General features: G+C 39.6%; 1 protein-coding gene and 1 long non-coding RNA gene across 8 annotated transcripts in view; one reads left to right on the top strand and one right to left on the bottom strand.

The window, feature by feature from the left end:
* The window catches only part of mybpc2b (myosin binding protein Cb), a 30,709-nt gene extending 17,714 nt beyond the window's left edge, over positions 1–12,995 (top strand). For all 5 annotated transcript variants that reach the window (XM_088438777.1, XM_088438774.1, XM_088438775.1 and 2 more), the window contains 26 exons: positions 422–484; positions 571–719; positions 804–921; positions 1,031–1,079; positions 1,311–1,370; positions 1,466–1,629; positions 1,760–1,892; positions 3,018–3,142; positions 3,227–3,332; positions 3,817–3,986; positions 4,556–4,721; positions 4,822–4,928; positions 5,020–5,049; positions 5,155–5,297; positions 7,216–7,375; positions 7,658–7,762; positions 7,829–8,017; positions 8,098–8,232; positions 9,150–9,317; positions 9,441–9,529; positions 9,598–9,793; positions 9,861–10,000; positions 10,072–10,231; positions 11,229–11,365; positions 11,456–11,642; positions 12,888–12,995. In XM_088438777.1, coding sequence (XP_088294903.1) covers positions 422–484; positions 571–719; positions 804–921; positions 1,031–1,079; positions 1,311–1,370; positions 1,466–1,629; positions 1,760–1,892; positions 3,018–3,142; positions 3,227–3,332; positions 3,817–3,986; positions 4,556–4,721; positions 4,822–4,928; positions 5,020–5,049; positions 5,155–5,297; positions 7,216–7,375; positions 7,658–7,762; positions 7,829–8,017; positions 8,098–8,232; positions 9,150–9,317; positions 9,441–9,529; positions 9,598–9,793; positions 9,861–10,000; positions 10,072–10,231; positions 11,229–11,365; positions 11,456–11,642; positions 12,888–12,910 — 3,272 coding nt within the window. In that variant the 3' untranslated portion in view covers positions 12,911–12,995. The remainder of the gene's footprint in view (positions 1–421; positions 485–570; positions 720–803; positions 922–1,030; positions 1,080–1,310; positions 1,371–1,465; positions 1,630–1,759; positions 1,893–3,017; positions 3,143–3,226; positions 3,333–3,816; positions 3,987–4,555; positions 4,722–4,821; positions 4,929–5,019; positions 5,050–5,154; positions 5,298–7,215; positions 7,376–7,657; positions 7,763–7,828; positions 8,018–8,097; positions 8,233–9,149; positions 9,318–9,440; positions 9,530–9,597; positions 9,794–9,860; positions 10,001–10,071; positions 10,232–11,228; positions 11,366–11,455; positions 11,643–12,887) is intronic.
* On the bottom strand, positions 19–27,966 carry LOC148409506 (uncharacterized). 3 transcript variants are annotated; one of them, XR_015868363.1, is made up of 7 exons: positions 27,890–27,966; positions 20,155–20,250; positions 9,216–9,469; positions 4,773–4,924; positions 4,529–4,683; positions 629–700; positions 19–491 (listed from the first exon to the last, which is right to left on the bottom strand). It is a non-coding gene; the product is annotated as an uncharacterized LOC148409506 (long non-coding RNA). The 3 variants fall into 3 exon arrangements; XR_015868361.1 differs by lacking the exon at positions 27,890–27,966 and adding an exon at positions 25,394–25,521; XR_015868362.1 differs by lacking the exons at positions 20,155–20,250; positions 27,890–27,966 and adding an exon at positions 9,672–12,925.
* Between the last annotated feature and the right edge of the window lie 25 nt (positions 27,967–27,991).

Genomic DNA, 27,991 nt, shown 5'->3' with positions numbered 1-27,991 from the left:
TAGTCAAACACCGTGAACCAGAATTAACATTCTTTTAAACTGTCAGACTTCATCAACAAATCAGTACAATTACACAAAAGCGGCCACGTAACATGTTATCAAGTGATTCGGTAAAAATAGACGATCTGCTCGTAGAACAACAGCATAGAAGATGAAATGCCATTACAGTATAATTTCATGTCATTATATGTACTGTACCTATTTCTGTTTTATGGTCTCATGTTGAGTTTTAATGTGGTTATGATTTTTTTTTCTGTTACATTCATTAAAACGTATAATGGTGAACTTTGGATTGTTGCACACAGTGTGGTCAATGTTAGTGTTGTCTTCTCAGGGTCGGTGTACCCGTAATCTATACAGTAAATAGTGCATATGTGATCGTATAAAATAATGAAAAAGCTGTACTTGTATTTCATTTCAGAGGCGACAGAGCTCGCTGGGCTCTTTGTGGAGAAGCCGCCGGATCAAGTGACCGCCGTCACAGGTTAGACCTGCAAACAGATGGATCAAACCTCCTTGGGAGGATGTTGTCACATGCTGACACTGCTGACTGGTGTTTGTTGATGACAGGAAAGGATTTGATCCTCATTGCAAAGGTTGATTCCAGCACCCTGATAAAGAAACCTACCATGAAATGGCTGAAGGGAAAGTGGCTGGACTTGAGCAGCAAGGCTGGGAAACACATGCAGTTCAAAGAGACCTATGATAGGAACACAAAGGTGTGTTAGATAGAGGAAGAAAATCATCGCAGTTTGAGTCAGACAGTAAAGCTTTTCCATCTTTTGTATATTTACGCCGAAAAGATCTACACTTATGAGATGATGGTCAACAAAGTGGTTCCTGGAGACGCCGGCGGCTACAGGTGTGAGGTGACGTCCAAAGACAAATGTGACAGCTCCAGCTTTGAGATCTCAGTGGAGGGTGAGCGAAAGCCAAGAGGGGCCGTCAGACTGCTGCGCGTTCCACGTATGCTGATGTTCCGGTTCGATCCGGGCCTAATGTGCCATCTCCGCAACTTCTCTCATTTCAGCCGACCAGTCAGACCAGCATGTGGACATTTTGTCTGCCTTCAAGAGAGCGTAAGTCCGTTTTTAGAGCATTTATACAGGTTAAAGTGTTGTCTCAGCAAAAAAAAACCCAAGTGCGTCAAAGTGCCTGAAAAAACAGAAGCCAATCTGTTGTTGATCTCTATTACACTTCACATGGCAAAAGCAAATCCTTTTCCCTGGGTTAGGGTCCCCCCCTGAATCGAATCTGAATCGAATCAAGTCATGTGACTCAAGTCCTTAATGAGTTTTTTTTCCACGCAGGGATGCCGGCGAGGATGAGGGTGACCTGGATTTCAGCGCTCTTCTCAAAGCTGCCAAGAAGTGAGAACCTCTTTGCTTACACTAGCAAGCACGTTCTGGCATTCCGTATAATTGTTTAATTAAAATGCACTTTTTTTTTTCCCCATGACTGACAGAAGGAAACCTGAAAAGGTGGAGGAGGAGGTAGACGTGTGGGAATTGCTGAAGAGCGCCCACCCGAGCGAATATGAGAAAATCGCTTTCAAGTACGGCATTACCGACCTGAGGGGCATGCTGAAACGTCTGAAAAAGATGAAGGTGGAGCCCAAGCACAGCGAGGGTGAGTCAGGCGGAGGGTGAATAGGCGCTACGAGAGCATGTGAAGTAGACGCCGTAAGACGACCAAGGACGGCCGGAGGAGAAACAAGAGAATCAAATTGCCATTTTCCGCTTCTTCCTTGCCTACGCAGCTTTCCTGACAAAGCTGGAATCTTGCTACACGGTGGACAAAGGCAAGAAAATCGTCCTTAAGTGTGAAGTGATGGATCCCAACGCGCAGGTCAAATGGTTGAAGAACGGCCAAGAGATCAAACCCTCTGCCAAGTACATACATAATAGCACCAACACACTCAATCATGTCGCATGCCTTTTTATTAGTACCATTTTTTTTTTTTTCCTGTGCACAGGAAATATATTCAAAGAGACAGACAGCAAAATTAGGTTGTAAATTAGGCACCGAGCTTGGATGATGGGCAGTGCTTGAAAAATATGCGGCTAAAATTATCGACTCGGCAAAGTCAAACTTTGGACCGACGCTGCCATCCACACGTTTTATTTTTAGGCTGTCGTAAGAGGCCTCCCAGAGGGCTCAGTAAGTCACGCTGCCAAGACGTTTATGCCTTATGTAGGCTAATGCTGATAAAATAAGACCTGTAATTCAACATTTAGCGTTGGGACGCGTGAAGAAACGCGCGCTAGAAGAAATGTTCTCATCCGTATTGTTGAGCTTGACGCACAACCGCAATTCTGCTTCAGTTTATAGCCGTGACATCTAGTATTTAATATTTAAAATAATTTTAAATGTCTCATCTGAGAGTAAAAGACCATTAGCTCCAATGCTAGCGCTAGCATTAAAGCACAGGTGTCGAACTTCGGTCCTCGAGGGTTGGTATCCTGCAGGTTTTCCGGTTTTCTCTCCTTAAACACACCTGATTAGGATAATTTTCAAGCTCCCCCAGAGCTTACTAATGAACTAATCATTTGAATCAGGTGTGTTGAGGAGAGAAAACCGGAAAATCTGCAGGATACCGGCCCTCGAGGACTGGAGTTCGACACCTATGCTTTAAAGGGACAGCAATTTTCATTAAAAAGGAATAAATGAAATGATTGTAAATTTCAAAAACTTGCAAATGAATGTGTTCTTAATTACCAACAGTATGTTGAAATATAATCATAGGTGTCATTAAATTACATTACATTACATGGGGGGGCGGCACTTCTCTGGAGGCGGCCATGTTTGTTATGGCTACAGACAAAGATAAATGCAGCATATGCAGCACCTCCTGCTCTCCGTAATGAAAAACGGTGGAGATCTTACACACTGTCCCTTTAAACACACTTTGTCAAAACATATTAAAAACATACTTAAGAACAATCGCAAAGTATTTGTCCTTTTCCCCACAATTACATATGAGCAATCTGACTGTTTCCTGACGTGTTTCTGTCAAGGTATGTGATGGAGACAAACGGGAACATCAGAACACTCACCATCAACAAGACCAGCCTGGCTGATGATGCTGCATACGAGTGCGTGGTTGGTGAAGACAAGTGTTTCACTGAGGTTTTCGTAAAAGGTACATCAACTTTAACGCTATTTAAAACAATATACATTTTTTTTTTAGTTGTATTCTCAAGTTTCTACTTTCATTTACACCCAGAACCACCCGTGACCATCACCAAGCTTATGGATGACTACCACGTGGTGGTAGGGGAGCGAGTGGAGTTTGAGATTGAGGTGTCAGAAGAGGGTGCCCACGTGATGTGGTCAGTATTACTCCAGTCTCGAATTTTAATATGAGTTGGAATGATACTATTCAAAAACATCTATTTATTGGCGCTCACAGTTGAGAAGTCAAACTAAACATAAAATGGAAAAAATTACACTTTTGCATTTAAAACAAACGCATAGCTTTGCTAGTAAAGAAAGCAAACTGCCATTGATGGGCTAAGGAGTGGCATCAATTTTACTAAGATAATTAATTCAACACAAACTGACAGATAATAAAATAATACCAACAAGCATATATTCTTTATCCTCTGCGAAGAATGACTAATTGTACTGCAATTTACTGAGGATTTATGAATATTTTCATCAATTGTCCATTGTGTTATACTGCCACCAGGTGGTCAAGTTTCACACAGTAGAAGGAGTAGCACAATGTCTATTGAAATAGGGAATATAAATTGCAAAAACAGTTTCAGTTGTGGCGATGAATAATTTTTGTGTGTTTATATTATTTTCTTCCAGGTTCTACGAAGATCAGGAAATTTCAAAAGACTCTGCATCCTCAAAATACCGTTTCAAGAAAGACGGGAAAAAGCACACGCTCATCATCCAGGAAGCGACACTGGAGGACATCGGAATGTACCATGCTTGGACAAACGGGGGCCATACCAAGGGAGAGTTGGAGGTGGAAGGTATGATCAGGAATATTTTTAGTTGCGCGCTTTTTACCCTTGTGCAGTATTCTGAATCAATTTTTGGGTCATTTTCTTCCACATTCTTCTTGCAGTAGGGATGGCATACTTGTTGTGACATGTTGCCACCATTTGGGTGAAATTTCAGCTTCTAGTGTCATCTTTCAATGCTTTTCCTTTGATGTGAAATAACTTGGATGTAAAGATTAAAGGATTATGTAATATTTCACATGGGTTAATTTTTAAAGTCATTGATTCTTTAGGTCACAGGTGTTGTACTCCAGTCCTCGAGGGCCGGTATCCTGCAGGTTTTTCGGTTTTCTCTTCTAAACACACCTGATTAGGATAATTTTCAAGCTCCCCCAGAGCTTACTAATAAGCTAATCATTTGAATTGGGTGTGTTGAGGAGAGAAAACCGGAAAACCTGCAGGATACCGACCCTCGAGGACTGGAGTTCGACATCTGTGCTTTAGGTATTAAAGGTACAGTGCAGTATAAATTGGAAAAGAGCCAAAAGAGATAATGGTCAAACTGGACTCACGTCTCACGTTTTCCATATGATTTCCAGAAAAACAACTGCAGGTGTTGCAGGACATCGCTGATTTGACAGTGAAGGCAAGCGAGCAGGCTCTGTTCAAGTGCGAGGTGTCTGATGACAAGGTCACCGGCAAGTGGTACAAGGACGGAGTGGAAGTCCTGCCCAGCGAACGCATCAAAATGACACACGTCGGAAGGTATAAGAGAGAAAAGACATGGACAAAAAAAAAAGGAAAAAACAAGCGCACCTTAATTAATTGTCATTCCATCGGTGCGTGTTTCCCCGGCTTGTTTCAGGTTTCATCGTCTGATCATTAACGATGTGAAGCCGGGGGATGCCGGAGACTACACTTTCGTTCCTGATGGATACGCTCTGTCACTTTCGGCCAAACTCAACTTCCTGGGTGAGGGAAACAGAAACATTACTGAAGTGATGTGGAAACGTTTATCATCAGCAGACAGCATTAAACCTTCTCTTTTTCTCTCCTGATACAGAAATCAAGATCGACTATGTGCCCAGACAGGGTAAATAAACTCGACTTCCTTTACCCTCTAACACACAGGAAAAAATCTTTATGACTTAAGCATGGATCATATTGAAAAAAAAAATGCTTTCTCCAACCAAACAAGATCCTCCCAAGATCCACCTGGACACCACTGGAAACATGGTGTCCCAAAACACCATCATTTTGGTGGCTGGCAACAAGCTGAGACTGGACGTGGAGATCACTGGAGAACCAGCGCCGACAGTGGTCTGGTCCAAAGGAGACCAGGTAAGGCTGTGATAGGTCACTAGCTACAAAAACATTAGTCTTCTACAAAAACTGCTACATTTTCATTTGAAGCTCATCGACAGATTCATAAAAGGCATTAAATTAATCATTAATCATCAGAATTGTAGAAGTGTTATTAATGCCAATTCATTCAGTATCAAAACACGTTAGCATTATAGCAACGGGTTATTAGGTAAAAGAGAATGCACAAAGTCTGTGATCATATCACACCGAAAAAAGATTAATGAACTGCTTCTCCAAAATGTTTCATAACAACATGTCTACGAGTGCTAACAAAAGGGTCTGATCTTATCTAATAGCATAGCTAGCACATACTGTAATGACCTCACATGAGGTCTAATATAGACACAGCTGCTGGGGAGTTTAGAACAACTGAAACAAAATAAACACTTGTAGCTAAACGCCACAAATGAGATCCAGAAACTCATTTAACACGCAGACTAGCTAACAGTTAGCCGATTAGCTTTCCTGAGCTCACAAGCTAACTTCCAGGTCACTCGCCAGGCTAGGCGTGTCTTGTAACCATTTTAAAAGCTGACTTTATAACTATCCAATCTCTTTTTTCAGTTTACATTACTACCCAGATCAAATATGTAACAATATGGATGACGCTATTATTTTGTATACATAGCCTACAGTAACTCGCATTGACATTATGTACCGCAACACTATAATCCATAGTTCCGATTCTCGCAATGCTTACGAGGACTGGTTCTGCAACTAAAACTGCCCAAGGCCGGGTCAAGTGAATTCGGGTCTCATAACCACCAAGTTGATCTGCCCTCAAGCTTCGCTGGTTAGCGGCTCTGAAATAGCTTAAGGAGAAACTTGAGCTCTGCCTCTAACATTACAAATGGTATTTTCACTCTTCTCCCACAGAGACTACCAGCTACTCAATAGTGATAATGTTGGCCTCTACTGAAAATAATGAATGCAGTTCTACTGAATACATAACTGCAACCGCACTATAAATACAAGTGCGAAGAAAAATAACCCAATTAGGAGTAGGACTTTGACCCTAGCAATCAAAGGGGCCGACACCACTTGGGTCAATTAAGCAGAATGTTTTGGGTTATTTCTGAAAAAGTCGGGTCAAATGAATAACCCAAAAAACAACCCATCTATTGACACAGTGACCCAAATTTTTGGGTTATTGATTTCACCCACCAAAAATTGTCAAATTAACCTTTTTGTTTCCTTTTTTTTTTAAGTTTCTTTCATATGTTATTCATTTCACATATTTTGGGGGGTGAATAAAAACTCCAAAAGTTGGGTCAAATGAGTAACCCACTAAATAACCCATTTTTGAGGGTTATTTTGCATAAAACAAGCATTTTATGTGTAATTCATGTCATGCAACGTTTTGGGTGAAATTGATAACCCAAAAAAAATGGGTCAAATGAATACCACGCAAAATAACATTTTGGGGATTATTTTGTATATTTCTACCTAACTCCTTTAGGTCTCATTCCTGGTTTAATCGTTTCACACTAAGTTTTGGGCGAAATTAGTAACACAAAAGTTTTTTTTCTCATTTTAGCTTTCTATTAAGGTTTATTCATTTCACACTACTTTGGGGGAAAATTAATAATCCACAAAGTTGGGTAAAATTCTATTTGTGAAGTGGCAGTTGCTCCCTTTTCTGACCCATAATTGGGTAAGTTTTTACCCAAATGGTTTTTCGAGTATACAGTAGGTTACCCCAAGACTGGGTCCACTTTAAAAACATTTGGGTCCTTCTTTGACCCACATTGGGTTATTTTTGACCGAAGTGTATCCGAGAGTATGTTATATTAATGTCAATATCATACTCAAACAAAAACAACTCTTTCTCAGACTTATAAGTGAATGAAAAGACAACATATTTGTATAAAGGTGCGATTTCCTGTTATGTTAGCCGATCACAGATGCTACTGGGCGCGTGAGGGTGGAGAACAGGAAGGACTTGAGTTGCTTCGTCATTGAGGGTGCAGAGCGGGAAGATGAGGGCAACTACACCATTGTTGTTACCAACCCTGCTGGAGTAGACAAGGCTGTGCTCAATGTGAAGATCGTAGGTAAGTAAATTGAGTTCAAAAATTATACGGTTAGTAATTGACCTACTAAAGTACTAAAAGTAATAAAGTACACTAAAGTACACTAAGGTAACCAATTACTTTTGTGCATGATTTATGAGGTATGTGCTATTTTTAGACCTCTCTAGCCAGAAAATGTGAAAATTTAAAATAAAAAAAAACACCTGGGGTACAATGTCTGAACAATAAAAAAAAAAAAAAAGGGAAAAAATATGCGTTTGAGACTGTTCACAAATGTATATTATGTATTATTTTTCATTTCAGATGTGCCCGACCCTCCTGAGCTTGTCAAATGCACATCTGTGGGCGAAGACTGCGCCACTATCGTCTGGGAGCCTCCCAAATTCGATGGTGGTGCTCAGATCAAGGGTAAAGAAAAAACACGTCAAATCGCATGCATGCTAGCTTTTGTCCTAATGGCTTTTAATCCATCAGGTTATCTGATGGAGAGAAAGAAGACAGGTTCTTCCAGATGGACAAAGCTTAACTTCGACGTGTACGAATCGACCACGTACGAGGCCAAGAGGATGATCGAAGGCGTGCTGTACGAGATGAGGGTGTTTGCCGTCAACAGCATCGGCCTGTCTCAGCCCAGTCTCAGCTCCAAGCCCTTCATGCCTATCGGTAGGTGTGACGGCAGCCTCGCTTCCTTTCCCCAAAGATTTTCCTCCCTGACCCTGGCTCTTTCTCTCCGCGACCCTCAGCCCCCACAAGCGAGCCTACCCGTCTGACGGTGAATGACGTGACGGACAGCACGTGCCAGCTGAAGTGGCTGGCCCCCGAGAGAATAGGAGCCGGGGGCCTGGATGGCTACGTAATTGAATACTGCAAAGATGGAGGTCCTGTCATGTGAAACGAAACACTTGACATATTGGGATTTTAGGTGAAATTTCAGGATGAGCCATAAAATTTACAGATGAACTAAATTTTACTAAACTTTGGAATATTCAAAGTTTCGCTACTTTGCCATTTTCAAGCAAGGAGTCAAAAGTTAAAAGTCACATATCCATGTCTTCTATTGGAATTAGTGTTTCTTTCTTGTGGGGAACCCCAAGGGTCAATTCTTGGTCCAACGTCTTTGTAAATAAAGTTGGACTGGATTTGCATGGCACTCTAAACTCAGGTTGTATTCAGTTTATTTGTAAAAACAGAGATGGGAAAGGGGCTCACGTATCAAGTCCTAAGTCTATGACCCAGATGTCCAAGGAAAGGCCGCGTCAAGTCCAAGTCCAAGTGCGTGACTGTGTCAAGTTCAAGCCCGGCCACAATTCCACTAAGAATATCTGGATTCCCTCTTTTTATATATATAAAAAAAATTACACTATTAAGTTGTGTCACAACTGAGACATAACCCAGACGTCAATTATTGTACTTACCAGTAAGAAGACGTTTACCAAAGCGCTTTACTCCTCAATTTTTAGTTATTACTCGAGGAAAAGGTTTTTCCGTCAAATTGAGGAACATTAACAATACTTGTACTTTAGTCAATATTTTGGCCTCTACCCTGATGGTGAAGAAAGAGAACAAACCACATGATAGAACTCGTAATGTTCAAAAGTCCCAAAGGAGTCGGAGTCATATTTTGAGTCTTCAGTGGACGACTTTAAGTTTCAAATGTAGCGGCTTAAGACTCGCACAAGTCCAAGTCGCGAGTCTGTGTTCAGGTCATTTTGGTTTCATCTTGAAATTTTACCTGAAAACCAAACGATGATTTCAATATGAAGAGAAAAAAAAGATTTGTTATTTTATCTCACAGATACTGAGTGGGTGGTCGCCAATACAGACCTGTGTGAAAAGCAGAGCTATGTGGTGCGCGGCCTACCCGTGGGGGAGAAGATCAACTTCCGGGTGGTGGCAGTCAACCTTGCAGGGCGCAGTCCTCCTGCGCTCATGTCACAGCCCGTCACCATCCGTGAGATCATGGGTAGGTTGACACGTTGACATTTATTGGAGAGAAATTTGGAGTTTCAACTCAAAGCGCAACAGACGTGAAGTAGTTTGGTCCATTTGTTGACTATCCATTTTTGAACGGCTCTACCATCATTAGAGCATCCTAAGATCCGTCTCCCTCGCCACCTGAGGACAAAGTACATCAGAAAAGTGGGAGAGAAGATCAACCTGACCATCCCCTTCCAGGTTTGAAGAAAAGAAACCGGATTATAAAACGCAAGTCACTTCAAGCATCACCGTGTGTCGTCTTGCAGGGTAAACCGCGTCCTGTCGCAACCTGGCTCAAGGACGGGCAGCCCATTGACCCCAAAGTCATCAATGTGCATACCTCCAACGTGGAAAGCATCCTCTTCATCCGCTCAGCCGAACGAGAGCACTCCGGAACATACGAACTGATTCTCAAGATTGAGAACATGGAGGACAGAGCCAGTTTCCAACTCAGGGTCGTTGGTGAGTACCCATTAATCGTGGTCGCAGGATTCCATCTGTATCTTACGTTGGCATGGAATCCAATCAGAAAAACCCGGGGCACCTTTAAATCTGCGGGTGAGCGACGTGTGGGGCTTCAACGCCGCACTGGAGTGGGATCCCCCCACCGATGACGGCAACTGCGAGATCACCGGATACACCATCCAGAAGGCCGACATGAAGACTAAGGTGAAAAGGGAAGGGAGGTTGACCAAGGCGGACGTACGATCATATTACGGGGCGATATTGTCTTTCTTCAGGAATGGTTCACCATTTATGAACACAACAAACGAACGCACTGCACGGCATCAGACCTCATCATGGGCAACGAGTACATGTTCCGCGTCTATAGCGAGAACCTGTGCGGTCTGAGCGAGGAGCCTCGTAACAGCAAGAACACGGCTACCATTTCCAAGACGGGTGAGAAGTACATATATTAAATGACTAGATTTTTTAACCCTTTCACTCCAGATGGGACAATGCATCCCACAGCTTTTCAAAAAAATCGCAGGGGACATAGGAACCGTAGCAATAACCTGAAATGGCTTCCCAGCAGTTCATTACACACCTATCTACAGATTCTAGTGGCGTTTAGCTACTTTTCCATACACAACAAGCCAGTGCTGGGCCGACTATCAAGCTAGGTTGCGGTGTACGATTTATCGTGAATTGCTGCAGAAACTACATTGATAATCTCTGCGATATGTGTTTTACTAAAGATGACCCTGATTAGTTGGGGTTTGTGATCATTTTCATTTTTCTGGCATGTTTTAATATTATTATTATGAAATACGGACAAACAATCCCAGGGCGTGTAATCTAATCTATGGAAGTGGGAATTTTTTTAACCAAATTTTCCAAGTATCTTGGACAGAAACAAGTAATATATGCCATAAGTCTTTTTCTGAACATAAATAAATAAATGAATAAATAAATAAAAAGTAGTGAAAGGGTTATGGTTTACTTATACATGAGTGTTTATTTTTAAGTTATATGGTTAAAAACATAACTAGCATAACTAGCTAGCTAACTGAATGTGACAATTAGTGTAATCTGTTAGGAAAAAAAAATCTCTGAATTTATTTTACGGGGTCTTTAAGGAGACAATATTTGGATATTATTGTTATATTTGCAAAACTGGCATTAAAAGAGCATTTTGAAAACAAAATAAAATACAAGTGAAAATCATTAAAAAAGGAAAACTGACTGAAACTAACTGCTTAAGTTTATAACGCTACGCAAAGGCAACTATCATATCTCAAATGTCACTTTTTATTTTTAAATGTGGTTTTTACCTGGATGGAAGAGAAAAAAACGTAAAAATGAAATGAAAAAACACTATCATGAAAAATCCTGGTCTCGACAGCTTGTGAAAACATCTGTAACCGCGATCCAATTTGATCTCTTGCCAACACAGGTCTGCAACTGAAACAAATCCCCTACCAGGAGAAGGACATGTCCTGTGTGCCCAAGTTCACCCAACCCCTTATGGATAGAACCGTGGTGGCCGGGTACAGCACCGCCATCAGCTGTGCCGTCAGAGGCTTTCCTAAGGTATATACGATCGCGCTAATACGGTCATTCAATGATCTCCCTGCCTAGTCTACAAATTCAAATTTTACCTTCCAATATGTGTCTGCCCAGCCCAAGATCGTGTGGATGAAGAACAAGATGATCATCGGCGAGGACCCCAAGTACTTGATGCAGAACAACCAAGGGGTGATCACCCTCAATATCCGCAAGCCCAGCACCTTCGACGGCGGCAAATACACCTGCGTGGCCATTAATGAGCTGGGCCAAGATGAGGTGGAGTGCAAGCTGGACATTCGAGGTTTGTAACTACCTAGCGATACCACGAGATTTTGTTGCTTGATTCTGTTCTTCAAAAAAAAGTAGCGACACAACAGGCTTTTCAACTCTGAGGTTTCAAAACTAGTTAGCTAAGTAACTACCTATCTTAAAGCGAATACATAAGGGAAATGCAACATGTGGCCTAACATATACCATCGATTTCGCAGTTACAACTACTGATAGGAGGATGAAGCTTCATGAAGCACCTGTGTTAACTTTTCTACTTCTCTAGATGGAGTTCTTGGTTAAAAAAAAACAATGTGAAGGATTTAAAACTACCTAGATAACTAACAAGCTAGCTTAATGCTAACACATAATGTAAAGTGCAATATGTGGGCTAACTAATAGCATCAATTTCGCAGTGTTACAACTATTGATAGGAGGATGAAGCTTCATGAAGCACACGTATTAATTTGTCTACTCCTCTAGATGGTGCTCTTGGTTTAAAAATAAACACTAGTGCAGTGGACCATTCCTCTGCTTCTTTGGACCAAGTGTCATTTAGAGGATCCCCTAAAAAACGTCTCAAATGCTTCATTTAGCTTTACTTGTCCTTCAGGAAACAGATATTAGAAAACAAACATTGGTGCAACACATGTAGACAGACATTATACTAATACTTTCCCAGGTATAGATTCTTTATCCTCTAAGAAAAACAACTAAAAGTAGTAGAGCACCAGCTTACCAGCTTCTGCTAAGGAGCATATTTATGTATGTCTCATTTTTTTTCGCATTACGTATCAATGGCTAGTATTGGCTTTCTCAACACATTCCTTAAAATAAGGACTCTTTTGTTGTTGGGGTTTTTTTTCATCTGACTCTAGCACAGCACTGAGCAATCAAGTGCACTTTAAAAAGACATCTTTAGCAGATTATCTTACAGATGTGTAAACAAAACCAAGAAGCAAACATTGAGCATGAAAGGAATGTGAGTGCTGAAAACAAACATGCTTAACTGAAGACATATCCGTTAAGTCAGGTCTAATCTGTTTACATGCCACCTGTAGTTACATCCCGTAATGATTTCCGTGCGTGGCGGGGGAGCATATCAATAACGGCTCGCTTCATCTTGTTAGCTGCCAATGCTATCGCTAATGTCGTACAGAATGCAGATATACAACAGAATGTGCAAAAGGAGACAACTACACAAAGCACATTATAGGAAAGAAATTTGAGAGCTATCCTGAATAAGCTAAATGCTAATTACTGTCCTGCCCTCCAACAGTTCCTGTGGATCCAAACCAGTAAGAAAAGGACGAGTTGGACGCCAACTCCAGCGTGAACAGTGAATGTCATGCAGAAACTAATAAAACATAATTATTTGTGCATTGGATTTGGGCTTCCTTCATTTGCAAATAGTTCTTTATTTTTCTTTAAACAGGGCTGATATTCTGTCATATATTCCATATACCTTCAAAATATATAATGAAACTCTATAGCAGTCTGTAAACATTTGTTTTACTTTATTTATTTGTAGACGTACTGTATGTTGCCATTTATTCCTTCAAAATGACAGTTTCTCATGTCAATTGATAGATTGTTATAAAGGGGTGATGGTCCCTTTAAAAAATCCTCTTAATTTTTCACTAACAAGTACTTTACGATTACTTTTTCGAAAGTAAACGTGTAGTTGGGTGCTGCACGGAACATGTCCTTTCTGTTAGACAGCAGTGAAATAGCAAATGATGTAAAAACCTTTTAGAAATTCAAAATAGATTTGCTAAAAAGCGCAGTCATCTAAATTGAATCAAATTGCTAGGTGAAACAATTGAAATGCTAACATTAGCCAAAAATGTCCTCCCTGTCATACTGGGGTGACATCCCCTTTAAGAATCTTTCATTTTACGGTGACAACAAATAGCCATTGATATGATATAAATCTTTTAGAAATTTCATTGTTTAATAGTGTTTTAATTGAAACTTGTGGAATGCTAACATTAGCCATAAATGTCTAATCTCTCATTGTCCACCCAGTCATCAAGCTCTCACATTTTGCTGTTTGCATTTACCGCATTTTCCGCACTATAAGGCGGCATCTAAAAGCCTTAATTTTTTTTAAAAAGCTGATGGTGTGCCTTATAATCAGGTGCGCCTTATATATGGATCAATATTGAGATTGGGATGCATGGATGGGGAATGAAGTGATAAATTAAGCTTTACCTGTTTCTTTTGTGTGTTTACAGTTGAACAAGGTTGGTCATATTGACATTGAGTTATTATACTATTGACAGTTTAGAGTTATTATCGTTATTACTTTGAATATTACTATATTGTGATTGAAAAAGTTTTAAAATATGTCATTAATTGAGGGTGCCCCTTATAATCCGGCGCGCCTTATAGCGCGGAAAACACGGTACATTGTCAGCTTAAGGTTAATTTTTTTAAAAAAGTGAGAAAGCTTGACTAATATTTATTTTTATCAACAAATTTGAACCTTGTGACGCTTCAGTGAAGCACACTCGGTGACGTTCATTGAGTTTGGCGCTTTTTGCAAAGTCAATTCCGATCGCAACAGCGCCACTGCAAGGAGGCCTCCTGCCACTGCATGAACTGTGGCAACACAACTGTATCGATCCACAAAAGGTCATCGAGACATTTCCAAATGGGGTCATATACTTCAAACATCAATTCTCTGCGGTTGTTACCCTGCTAGCTGCATTTTTGTGCTGTCCAACATACAGCCTGATTCATTTGCAATGTTTTTTTCATGTTAAATCAGGAAAAAGTCCGACCAAAATCAAAGGTAGAAAAGTCCGCTGTAATGGATTGTTTTCCAAGGGTCCACTGTATTTAATCATCGTCGCTCAAGTCTAACGCAATTACTCAAATTGCATTGGGGCCCATTAGTGCCACATGGCGTGCTGTAATTAAACACGCAAGGAGACAAGAGCATGACGCCAGGCTGTGGATGCAAGTCATCAGCCGTCAGACTCCCGCTACGAGTCCGAGAGTTGACAGGCGGCGTACGGAGTGAGCGGGCCCGTGTCCGCGCTCGCCACGGCCTGCAGGAGAGGCCAGTCATCGCAAAAGAGGAGGCGAGGGGACGCTCGCGTGTGCTGAAATTCTTTAAGATGACTTTCCAGAGGACGCCAAGTAAATCAACTCTTTCAGTGCCAAAGTTATATTTTTACGTTTTTTAACTCAATCGAGCTCTAAGATTTCATTCAAGTGTTTTGCTAAAGCAGTGCTTTTCAAATAGTGGGGCGCGAAGTGATGCTGGGGGGGTGTGGATGACCCCAGGAAAAAGGCTATGTTATTGTCATATTTTTTTTCAGGCATTTTGATGGCCTTGGTTATTTTTCTCTGCTTTAGACTAAGCTGTAACCCGTATAAACGCTGTAAAAAATCATTAACAGTTGTTGAAAGTTGATTTATATGGCTTTTTTTTTGACAGTGGTAAAAAGGATACAGGCTTAGGTACACTTACACAATTTTTATAGATAATAGTCTTATTTATGCCAGCAGATCCCGATTCTCAAATAAGCACAAGACCAGTTTCTATGAAATTACCAACATCGGGTCTAGCCTGCCTCTGCGCAGTTAACGACAGTCATTATTGTACAACCCAAATCGCTGTAAAAATACAGTTGTAATAACACAAGTTACATAAGATCCTTTTGAGGGCATGATGGCACCTAGCGAATTCATAAGGTGTCAACAATGCAAATTAATTTTCACACACACTAACACGATCCATGTGACCTCACTGAGCGTCTAGTCTTGTAATTACGCTGTAGCGCTAATGTGTTTTTGGGGCAACATGACCTTGAATCTAAATAAACACAATCTCTGCACCAATCACATGATAGCCTGATGGCTCCTAAAAGGATGATTTTCATGTGAAAATGTCCCAAATGTCCTTCTCATATCTGAATAAAAAACAGCTACTGTATATTTATAGTCCCAATTTTCTGGATGTATAATAGGATCATAATTGAAATTTCTGATCCTGATATTAGGTCAGGTTCATTTTGAAAAGTGTGAAGGTGATAAAAAAAAAAAAAAAAACATTTTAAATTGAAGACCTTTCTAACAGCTTAATGATTATAAAATGACCCAAAAGTACCAAGTTTTTTTTCATCATTCGCATGGCTACTTAGAAAGAAAGAAAGAAATCAATCAATCTAAATTACTAGTGTGTTAGCTAGTTTGCTCTCCAGCGAGCTAACTGGCTACTAGCTAGCTAGTTTGCTCTCTAGCGCGCTATCTATCTATCTATCTATCTATAGCTATCTATCTAAATTACTAGTGTGCAAGCTAGTTTGCTCTCTAGCGAGCTATGTATCTATCTATCTACAGGTATCTATCTAAATTACTAGTGTGCTAGCTAGTTTGAGCTCTAGCTAGCTAGCTATCTAAGAATTAGCTAGCTAACTAGCTTGCTAGCGAGCTAGCTATCTATCTAAAAAACTAGATAGATAGATAGATAGATAGATAGATAGATAGATAGATAGATAGATAGATAGATATGTAAAATTTCTTTCTAAGTAGCCATGTGAATGATTAAAAAAAAAAGAAACTTCCACAAATCCCATCAACTAAGGCCTCATATTAATACCCAGGTTGAGAACTTTCCGGTTCCGTAATTATGTTGCCAATACATCTTCTTAGGGCGCCGCAATGACGCAAAATGAGATGACAGGGAATGCTAAGTTACTTATCTCCACTGCGAATTCCTCTCCACCACAGAGCCTGACTTTCTCTTTGCGTTTGTGACTCAGGCTGCTGTGCATGACCTCAAATCCATTTTTTTTTTTTCTTCTTCTTCAGGGTATCCGCGACGTCTTTGGTGGCCCAGCGTGGGAGGGTCAAGTTGTGGCTCCTCCACACACAAGCGCATTAACATACGCGGTTCCGCTAGTAATCACATTACACGACATGATTCGCAGCGAAAGAGGGGAAGCTCCTGTGTGGGTTGGAGGGTTATAAATGGCTGCGAATCTTTGTTTCGAGCATCCCGGCTATTTTTAGACTTGCTCTGAAGATAAGCAGATGTTCATTTTGCACGTGTGAAAGGGAGCGTTCAACCTGGCCTGGAATCCACCCATTTCATAACTATTTCATTATCGGTTCAATGTGATGTGCTATTCACGCCAACCAGGATGCCGAAGTGGCGCAAGGAAAAAAGGAGATTCTTTTCAAAATAAATCCGAAAAAGGGACAAAAAAAAAATCATACTTGTTTCAGAAGATATTTTCTTGATTTAAGTTAAAGGCAGTAGTCCACTTATTTCACAATTTTCAGAAGTAAAACATTATTTTGTCTATAATCAATCGCAGCACAGCATGTGAAAGTCACATGACCTACAGGTGAGCAGCAATTAGTCCTTGAGCCCATGTGATGTCATTTTCAAGTGGCAAAATGTTAACTGCCAAAAAGTATTCATTGTACATAAGAAAGGAAAAAAAAACCACACAATTTATTAAATATTGAATTTACAATTTATAAGATAGATAACTTTTAATTTCTGGAAGTGGCTAAAAAAGTGGAGTATGCAACAGGTTTTAATATACAAATAATACTAATAGTACTATTATTAATAATAATAATGTTACAAGTACAAAAAAAGTCATTAAAAATTTAAGTCTTCTCATCATGAGTGTAAACTCATTCATTACAAAAATTGTTTCATTTTTTTCAGTGGGACTTAATCTGACAAGACATTCGTATAACATTATAATGTTTTCTTATATTATGTACTTTTTTTAAACATATAAATTCTACTTGTAATGTGACAAAAACTCAAGTTGGAAAAAAATCTGAAAAACAAAAATTCAGTCATATGGGAGAATTTGTAAATGGATTTAAAATCAACTTGTGATGTTATAAGAATTTTTTTATCATGTTGCAGGAAAAATCTAATCAAATGTTTCCTTGTTTTTGATGGTTAATGGGGACCGTAAACCCCTGCGATACGTAACTTCTGGGAAGCAGGATTTGTTTCTTTTTGGGCACAAACTTAATTTTCTTTTACAACACATGGTGCATCAGGGCCGCTGACTCTCCCTGCAGACCTGACTTCTGATTTCTTAAAGGGCCAGCCTCACCCCCCCCCCCCCCCCGCCTCACATGTACATCTCTGCACACAAATGGTTGCTGTCTTTTTATTTTCCTCCCAAATTTTTAAAAGTTGAAGACAACTTGCTACATTGTTATTTTAGCCAGAAACTTGAAGTCAAATCAGCATTTTACAGGCCGCATAAAACAAAGTGGCGGGCCGTAGATTTAGATTGAAGAGCAGTGGTTTAGTTTTAAGCGCAAATGTCTTCATTTGTGGCTGAACAAGACCGAGTATTAACAGGCAGTTAGACTGCTTCGGACTTACACCTTGTGTGTGTGCTTGTGTGTGTGCTTGTGTGTGTGTGTCCACCTGGCAATGTCAAAGACCCGCAATATTTTCTTCCCAGCCAGTTTATCAAGGGAATTTGGGCGTAAGAGGTCCTGCTTTGCAAAGAGCTGCATGAAAAGAAGCTTGATTAAACACTTAAATGCTTTGAAATGCTTTAATTAACTTTTTTTTTTTTTTTTTTTTTTAGGGCGGAGCAATTTGAAATTGCTGTTAGTTTAACCTTGTGCTTCCTGTAACTAACATCCAGATATTGTTCTTCCAGCAGAGGGTGTTAAGTATTCAACGCTGAAAGATGGTCAGGTTCCGTTAATAGGCGGCACATGAGACTCGGTTTAATTAAAAGCTTTTCATTGTAATTGTGACTCTAATACAATCCTATCGTTAATTAGCATCTCTGAGCATGTGCGAGAAATTGCGGCATCGGAGTCACCGTGCCTGGGAAAAAAAAAAAAAAAAAAAAAACCTCACCGAGAGGACACAATGTCTGGAAGAGAAGTAACACTTTCGTTGGAGGTGCTGATCATTTTGGCACTGAGAAGTTGAGAAGTACAGTGGGACCTTGACTTACAAACTTCAACTGTTACATGATCATGCTTGGTTCTCAAGTCAACTTTTGTGATTGGAATGAAGGTTTTTTTGTTTTTTTTCAAAAACGAAATTGGGGTATGGGTCTTCTGATATGTTCACTAATAGAGTGCTTCTCAAACTTGTTTCAATGATACCCTTTTCTGGATTGCAAATGAGAAAACACAATCGCAACACCAAAGAAGAGATTGTGTGAGATCATGTTTCTTTCAAGCTTGTTTGGTGAAAAATTGCCTCACTAAAAACAATGCGCATCCATATAAATATTAACAAAATAAAGAAGTAAAAGCACACAACATTGTGCTAGGGAATGATTATAACACAATTTAGCAATTAGCAGCCTCACGTTCCAATGAATTTGCTCTTAATTCGAAAAGAAAACTGTCGTGTTTTGTTACAACACTAAAAACGCAAAATTTTGTTTAAATTTCACATAAACCCTGATGTGCTTTCACGTACCCCATTTTAGAACCTGTTGAATCACTAGCTTGGTTTGCTATAGGTCAGAAAAACAACACTATGGCTAAAAAAAAAAAAAAAAAAAGTACAATAATATAATGGACAAAATATTGAGTCTTGTGGGTTATTCATCCGACCCAATTTGGGGGGATGAATTGATCTGAAAAGTTGGCGTTAGACATTTTAAGTATAAGTAATTTTAAGTATAAATGACGTCATTGCTTTACCTTGAGTCAAGTCACATACATCAACAACTGATGGAAAAGAAAAATATTAAAAGATGTACAAAAAAAGTTCTCTCTTTTAAGCACATACTGTATAAACAAAGTTATCTGCTCAGGATGTGTTGAAAAAGTGCCGGTAAGGAATGTTGATGGTATGAAAGACGGAATTGGTAGAACTAGATGAACTATTTTTGAATAGAGTATGAAAGGTCCCCTCCTGAATGCTTAATAAGGTAGTGAGTAGTTAGACTGAAAAAAACGCCCTTCTCTCTCCAACAGAAGATTAGTTGACTCAGCTTGACTCAGATTGTGTTTTTGACTCCAGTCTCTCTTATTGATAACCCTGAAGGAAACAACAAGGCAAAATTCGTGCATTAACCCTTGTATGGCGTTCGATGCATTAACAGAAAATTATATGGTTATGGAATTTTGAAAATTTTTTGGAATTTTGAATCCAAAAACTTTAGCGGGTTCACCAAAACCGAGGGATGGAACGTTCTCAACTTCTCTCTCGCTACCGAGTGGCAGAATACAGTAGCTCAAGCTCACTTATTAGACTAATAAAAGGAATAACACAATCAAGTTGATGGCTGCTAACTAAAACTGCAAGTCAAGTTAACGCTTGCTATGCAAACCTGCAAAAGCAAGCTAGATGTTTGGAAGTCAGTTCATTTCCAAATCAGGAGAGGAGATAGCAACATAGCTGATTATATAATTCAGAACGGATAAAAGCAGGATTAGAAAAAGAAGGTTTTCACTAGCTGACAGGCCCATGACTCACAGTAAATGATGTGGCAAATTAAACACAAATTGAGTAAAAAAGTTCAGGTCCCGAGGAGGACTTATGATAAATTCTATTAAGGGGGGAATCTTACCTGATGCTATGACTCACTCTCCAAGGTCTCGCACATCCGCACCCAAAATCTTGGACAGTTTTGGCTCCAGGACTCGGGAGACTCTTCCACATTCAACTGCGACAAAAAGTTGCACGATTTTTACTGTGCGGCCATAAACCGACTATACGGCATTTTTTTTCCTAGGTCTTACTAGCTCAGAGTACACATCTTCTTCTAAGTGTATTAAAATGACTATCATACATGCATATATATTTAATATATATACATATATGTGTGTGTGTGTGTGTGTGTGTGTGTGTGTGTGTGTGTGTGTTGGGTGTGTGTGGTAGATGCATTTGAACAAAATCAGGCTTATGTCTCGACTAATGAAAATTGAAACATTGATATATTTTAATTCAACACTTAATTTCCTTTAAAATGATGGTGGTCGCTAAAAAAATGTCCGAATGTTGCAAACATGGAATCCGATATTTTGAGATAAACAAGTCTAAAGTTTTGCCACATTCATATTATAATGGCACACATCTTCTACTAATTACTTATTTCTAATATCATTCTATTATCATTTTAACCATTTGGCTGCTGGGAAATATAATTCAAGACTTTATGGAGTATTATTTTTGTAGAGATCCTAAAATGGACATCTGTCAGAATTTGCAATTTTGTCAACTCAAAACCAATGTCCGATATAAGGTTTTGTGAAAATACATCCCACACACGCACACATTATATTTGCAATTCATATGTACAGACATAATTGCAAATAATATACATTGGAGCATGCTTGTAGGCTAAATACTAACAACATAGCTTTTTTTTTCCCCCATAACGCCACAAAATATTGACTGAAATATATTTTCATTTACTTTTGAGAAAACATTTGAACGAAAGACAACCCAAATGAACATTTCAGCGAACATTTAGACAAAAGGCGAAACAGGTTTTCATTTCACTTTACGAATGAACAAAAGATGAAACGAATGAACATGTGACAAATGACCAATTTTCTTGTTTTTATTATGATTATTAAATGATTTGTGTGAATATTTCCTATCAAGTGTCACATCTTGCAAATGCATTCAATTGAGATTGCCAGGCAAAAATATTTCCTTCTCATCGGCAGCTTCCCTAGCGCATATGTTGCGACTAAATTGGTGTTATCGTCCTCCAAATGGAACACCCAGTTCGTCTCTGCCTTTTTATAGAAAATGTAAATAGACGGAGAGAGCCAGCAGGGCCGCATTTGCATTAATGCACATTATTCACTTTCTTATTTATCCCACAAAGGCGGCAAATAAACGCACAGCAAAGCAACGCGATTGTTCTCTTGCCACGGCGACAAGAGGAGGGGAAGACGCGTCTTGTTGTGATCTCCCGCGACATCAGCCTTCGCTAGTCTATATAGCGCTCTGTCGCACGTTGTCACGTTTTTTTTTTTTTAATCGCCGCACGAAATCCCTCTGATAAGATGTGATGTTTCTGTGATGCTGAGAAGGCTTTCTTTTTCCTCCTCTAACTTCCACTTTGTCAAATCAAACGAGAGCGCTAGTTGACGGAGCGCCGGCGGACAAATGGGTTGCGACGGCTAGGTGCTAAGGAGAGTTGTTATTTTTGGTGGTAATTGCGGATTATTTAGGGCGGTGAGAGGAGGACAAAGGGAAGGATGGAAAAAAAAAAAGGAGGAGGATGACAATGAGTGGGGGAAAGAGAGAGAGAGAAGGAGAAGAAATCTTCTGCTAATGAGTTAGCGTGCGGCCTCGCGGGCACACTGAAGCAACATGCATGCTGCCGAGTGAACTCCGCATCCAACCCGGGGGCGCCGTTTCCTCCCATGTTGTGGCTCATTACAAGGCCATGGCAGCAGCAAGTCGTGTTCATTAACTTGCCGGGGTCACTAAGAGGCCTTCGGCATCTTCTGCACACTATTTAGCAGGATTACCGATGAAGACAAAGAAGCAATGTCTATTCTTTATTTTTATTCGAATAATTCACCTTACAAGCCCAACCGCGAAATGGATTACCGTATTTTCCGCACTATAAGGTACACTGAAGAGCCTTTTTTTTTTTTTTTTAAAAGCTGATGGTGCGCCTTATAATCAGGTGCGCCTTATATACGGATCAATATTGAGATTCGTAGACAGGGAATGAACCAATAAAATAAGCTTTACCTGTTTCTTTTGTGTAAATACAGTTGAACAAGGTTGGTCATATTGACATTGAGTCATTATGCTATTGAGCGTTTAGAGTGATTATTTGAGTTATTATTATGACCGTATTTTCCGCACCGAATTATAAGGCACTCTCAATGAATGCCATATTTTAAAACTTTTTCCATATATAAGGCGCACCGGATTATAAGGTGCATCCTCATTTAATGACATATTTGTAAAACTTCTTCAATCACAATATAGTAATACTCAAAGTAATAACAATAATGTCTACTGTCAATAATATCTAATGTTTACTTTATCAGTTCATTCACCATCTATGAATCCCAATCTCAATATTGATCCATATATAAGGCGCACCTGATAAGGCGCACCATCAGCTTTTTTAAAAAAAAATAAGGCTTTCAGGTGCGCCTTATAGTGCGGAAAATACGGTACTTTGAGTATTACTATATTGTGATTGAAAAAAATTGAAAATATGTCATTAATTGAGGGTGCGTTTTATAATCCGGTGCGCCTTATATATGGAAAAAGTTTTGAAATGTGTCATTAATTGAGGGTGCACCTTATAATCCGGTGCGTCTTATATATGGAAAAAGTTTGAAAATATTTCATTCATTGAGGGTGCGCCTTATAATCCGGTGCGCCTTATATGTGGAAAAAGTTTGAAAAATATGTAATTCGTTGAGGGTGCGCTTTATAATCCAGTGTGCCTTATAGTGCGGAAAATACGGTAATCTCGTAACACAAGGGCCCACTGTACTCACATCTCACAACCCACAAATATGCAATGCATTGTCTTTTTCACTAAAACTGCCATTACCCCAAAATGTGCACGCATAAAAAAAAACATATTGTTGTGAGTTATTTTCGAAAAATTCACTTTACAAGCCCAACCGCGGAACAGATTAATCTCGTAACACGGGGGCCCACTGTACTCACAAAATCTCACAACCCACAAATACGCCATACAGTTATTGCATCGAGCAGTGAGCAAAGACTTGCACCCCGCGAAGACCCCCGGGACATGACTCAATAGACGATCAATGGCCGTGGCGCACCACCTGAAACGTATATAACGGGTCACGTCACATGGTACGAGCACGGCGCTCTTTCCGGCAATTCCCGCACGCCAACGCCACGGGAGGGTTCAAGCCACACTGAGACAGCAGTCAGAAATAGAAAGCTGCCATCTTGGACAGTTTGGGCTGCGTTGAGTCAGTGACGAGTCACAGTCACACAAATATCGGCGACGGCTCGCTTAATAAGGACTCGCTTTTCGGCGCAGTCACAACACAACAAGTTGGAATGAACCGGCTCGCATTTGGACAAGTGACTCACTTGGAAAAAAAAAAAAAAAATGTACGAAACCTAAAGAACGGCCCAAAAAATATGCTTAACAAACATTAGTCATTTTCTTCCCCCGCATCTCCGCAGTCGCCATTTTTCCCGTCGCGTTGAGACGCACGAGCAAAGAGGTTTACGCGCAAAGCCGCGGTGTCTGCGAGAGATACGCTGCCGGAGTTTGGGCTCACAGTAATCCTTTGTCACATACAATGTGCAAACATAATAACGCTCACGCGGCCCCAAAGTACAGTGTAATCAGCACTAGCGTAGCGTCACGTCAGAAACATGATACCAGATAAGACTCTATAAGCTTGATATGCGTTCAGTCCTCTTAAAGGTCCCGTTAGCATTTTTTTTTTTTTTTGGTTTGGATTTTTTTTCCCCCCACAATTGAATGATATCCCTTATGGGGTTTGCGAGATAATTTGGGATGGGAATGAGCAGGGCGGCCATTTTCCTAGCGGTTTTCCATGAGTGTGTTTGCTTAATAATAGAACAGTACCGTATATAACCCTAACCTCCAAATTGAGTTTTTGTTGTCTGTGATTGGTTAGTTTCGGATGGTGCTTTTAAAAGCTGTCGGGTCAAAAATAACCCAATTTGTATCAAACAAAAACAAACACTAGCTGGGTTGATTTAACAGAACTTTCTTAGTTGTTGGCCCAAATTTGGGTGGTTTTATACAAAACCACCCAAATTTTGGGTGGTTTTATACAAAACCACCCAAATTTTGGGGGTCTATTTGGGTGGTTTTATACAAAACCACCGAAATGTTTGTCTTATGTTCTGCAAAACAACACAATTGAGTTTTTTGTGACCACTGTCCAAGATTATTTGAGTTAAAAAACTCAACAAGGCCAACAAACAACCAATGAAATAAATACAACGCAAATAAATAAAATAAATAATGTGGTCATTTTGGTACTGTTGTGTGATCAACTTTGTCACTTTGTGTTTTGTTTTTTTTCTTGGACCCAACAACCCTTAAATAAATAAAAGCAATTGAACCCTAAAACATAAAAAAAGAACAAAAAAAACCCTGCAGTTTTCTGTTTGGCTTTTTTTTATCTTTCACTTGCAAAATAAATCAATAAATAAATAAACTAAAAAGAAATATTTTTCTTTTTGACCTTTAAATTCTTTTATACTATTAACTCCATCACGGCCTGTCAAGTAAAAATGGGGAAAAAACATTTAAATCCATAGTCGTCAACGGTAGTGAAAAAATTAAATTAAAAATATAATATCGCTATCATAAAACTAAAAAAGTAAAATTGATAAAAAGTAACAAACCTACTTTAATTAAAATTGAGTAAAATACAAGAGTAAATAATAAATAAAATAAAGAAAATAAAATGATAAATACATAAAATTAACAAATATGACATGATAAATAAATTTAAAAAATACAAAGTAAAATATGAAATAAATGATAAATGTAAAATAATAAAGAATAAATAAAAGTAAAAGTAAAAACTTATTTGAATAGTAAAATGAAAGCCCGCGAGCCCTTCTGCTTGCCATGTAGCTTTTACGCGTTTTTCGCATCCCTCGCATAAGCTAAAATATTTATGTGAAAAACGCCCCGCCGCCATTTCGCAACAAATCTTGACGGCGGAAGCGCCTCCTCGCATATTTGCTCATTTTAATCATTTTAGGCGGCGCTGCGGCACATCTCAAATCTTCATTGGGTTTAAGTGCATGTTCCAGTAAAGGAGAGCGAGCTTTTATAGTTCTCCTACTTGACCTCTTCTCTTCGCGCACACCAATCGACTTCATCTCCGAGCGCGCTCCAAATCACTGTCCGGCCCAATTTCCCATCCCGCGGTGACATGACAGCTCGGCCTGGCAGCCATTTTTTTTCCCTTCCTTTTTTCTCTGACCCGGCTTGGGATTTTAAGGAGACGACGGCGCCGGATGATGCCGCTTTAGCGCGGCGGTCTTCCATTTCGGGGGAGGGCGCTGCCACCTGGCCGCGCGGATTAACGCGTATACGCGCCGCGTTTGCCGCACGCGCTCTCCTAAGGCCATAAACACTCATTATAATGTGCTATGTCATCTGCTGTGGGTTTGGCTTGGGAATTACACAGCCCGGAGTGTTTTCCCTGACTTGGCGCACATGTAAGTATGTGTTAGTATCAAAGCAGCTTTCTGGGATACAACGGGATTATTGAGTGTGAAGACGCCGAGCTGACATCTTCGCTTGATAAGATAGCATCTATTATATTGCGTGGCCCAGTCAGTCGAACGTCGCCGTCGTCTGCGCTTGGCTCAAAGCGGGAGATGGGCGATATCCCATTTGTCCTGCTTTCATCCCACGAGCGCCGTGGAGAAAATGAGGAAACAAAGTGGAGCGGCTCTTTGGTTCTCGTGAATGGGGGGGGACACAAAGGAAAATCCCGGCGAACGGCGTTTAGCAAACAAATCTTAATCTCTGCGCTCATTACGAATCCGAGCGCCATTAAAGAGACAGCCAAAGTGTTGACGGTTTGTTCTCAGCGAATAAACGCCGCGCAATCATCGTTTACTTTAGAAAAAGCATAAAGTAACAAAGTACAATAGAATACAATAGAATCTGCTGATCCCTTATTTTCATACGCTTCACATTTGTACCTCTTGGATGATGTCAAACCAAATAAATAAATAAATAAATTACATTATATATATATATATATATATATATATATATATATATATATATATATATATATATAGCTAAAGTTCATAGCAGCTCTTCTTCTTCTGTGGTATGCCAATTGGCCACCAGGAGGCAGTATAATGCAATCATGCAGAAACAAACAAAGAAGAGCTTCATGGTGAGTGACTAATTGTCCGTTTTCACAGAGGATCAAGAATATATGCCTGGCAATATACTATAACTTTCCCTTTTGGATGAAAAAAAAAAAAAAAGACTTAAACACACAATAATTCTTTAAACTTTGTAACTACATTTGTGGGTTATTCTGCAGCTCCAAAGAAGTGGACTGATTCTGTCAGTATTCAAAATCAAAGTATTCAAAATCCGTAAATTACATTGAAACGAAATTGTGTCACCAATCTGACAATAGACATCTATAAAAAAAAAAAAATTAAGGAATAAAACATTTTACAAAGAAGTCACTACAGCAAAGTAGCAATAAGCTGATTCACGTTCCATTTAATTTGCTCTTGATTTGAAAAGTCTCAAGTTCCTGTCATGACATTAAACCATCAAAATACATTCTAAATAATGTGCTCTTGATTTGTTCCTGGCAATGCATTGAAAACCCTCAAAATAGATTCTAATTAAATAGATTCTAAGTAAATTGTCCCTACTTTAAGTATATGAAATTAAGGCGCATAACATTTGGCAAAGTAGTCACAATCAAAAGTGTGGGATAAGATGATTCATGTTCCAATTCATTTGATTTTAATTTGAAAACAAAACTGTTCGGGGCATAAAAATGCATGATGTTAGATTTGAGGATACCATAGCATGAACTTAGTTAAAACACACATACTCCTAATTCTTAAAGAGTCAATGTGTAAGATTTAGCGCCATGAAATATAATTCGATGATAACTAGACCAACGATTACATTTAAAACATACCGTTGGTCATTAGGAACACATTTATTCGCAAGTATTTGAAATGTATAATCATTTCATTTATTACTTTTTAATACAAAATGGTTTAAACCTTATACATTGTCCCTTTAAATTCAGTAAGCTACATAAATGTGTTCATTATCTTCCGCTCTAAAGGCGACCGCAAACGTGAATTCAAGAATTGAGCCTGTGAGAGCAAATTATCCATCTCTTAATGAACAAACAAACAACGAAAGCCAGTCATTCTCAATGACCTGAATTGAATCGAGATAATTGCCAAGGACATGAATATTAATAGTTTAGCTAGTGGCCTTCCTGGTGCTTCATGCGATGCATCCACTTAGCGCATGATGCTAAACATGTAGAATGTTTTTTTTTTCCATACGTTTCTCCCTTGTCAAGCATAATATGTGTCCGCCGGTTCGCCTCGAAGCGAAAGGAAAATATCAACAATGTACATGACTTTGAACAGTAACGTTAGCCCAGACGAGTAGGTGAGTCACGGTTACCGTGGCAACAGTGGCGATGCTACAAGACAATGTCCTGTCACAATGATTCATTTGCCATTTGATGTTCAACTTCGTAAACTGCATTTGTGAACGCTTACAGAACATTTCTTCTGACTCACTGACGATGTAGTGGTTCGCTCACCTGACTTTGGTTTCCGCTCCCGACCGGCAACAGGGTGTCTCTCGTACTGTCTCTGTGATCGACTGGCAACCCTGAGCAAGATAAGCGGTATGGAAAATAAAC

This window comes from Hippichthys cyanospilos, chromosome 17 (genome assembly GCF_059441005.1).
Source record: "Hippichthys cyanospilos isolate Australia breed blue-spotted pipefish chromosome 17, RoL_Hcya_1.0, whole genome shotgun sequence".
NCBI classification, from domain to species: domain Eukaryota; kingdom Metazoa; phylum Chordata; class Actinopteri; order Syngnathiformes; family Syngnathidae; genus Hippichthys; species Hippichthys cyanospilos.
Note: the sequence above shows the minus strand (reverse complement) of the source record. Positions and strands in the feature narration are given on the sequence as shown.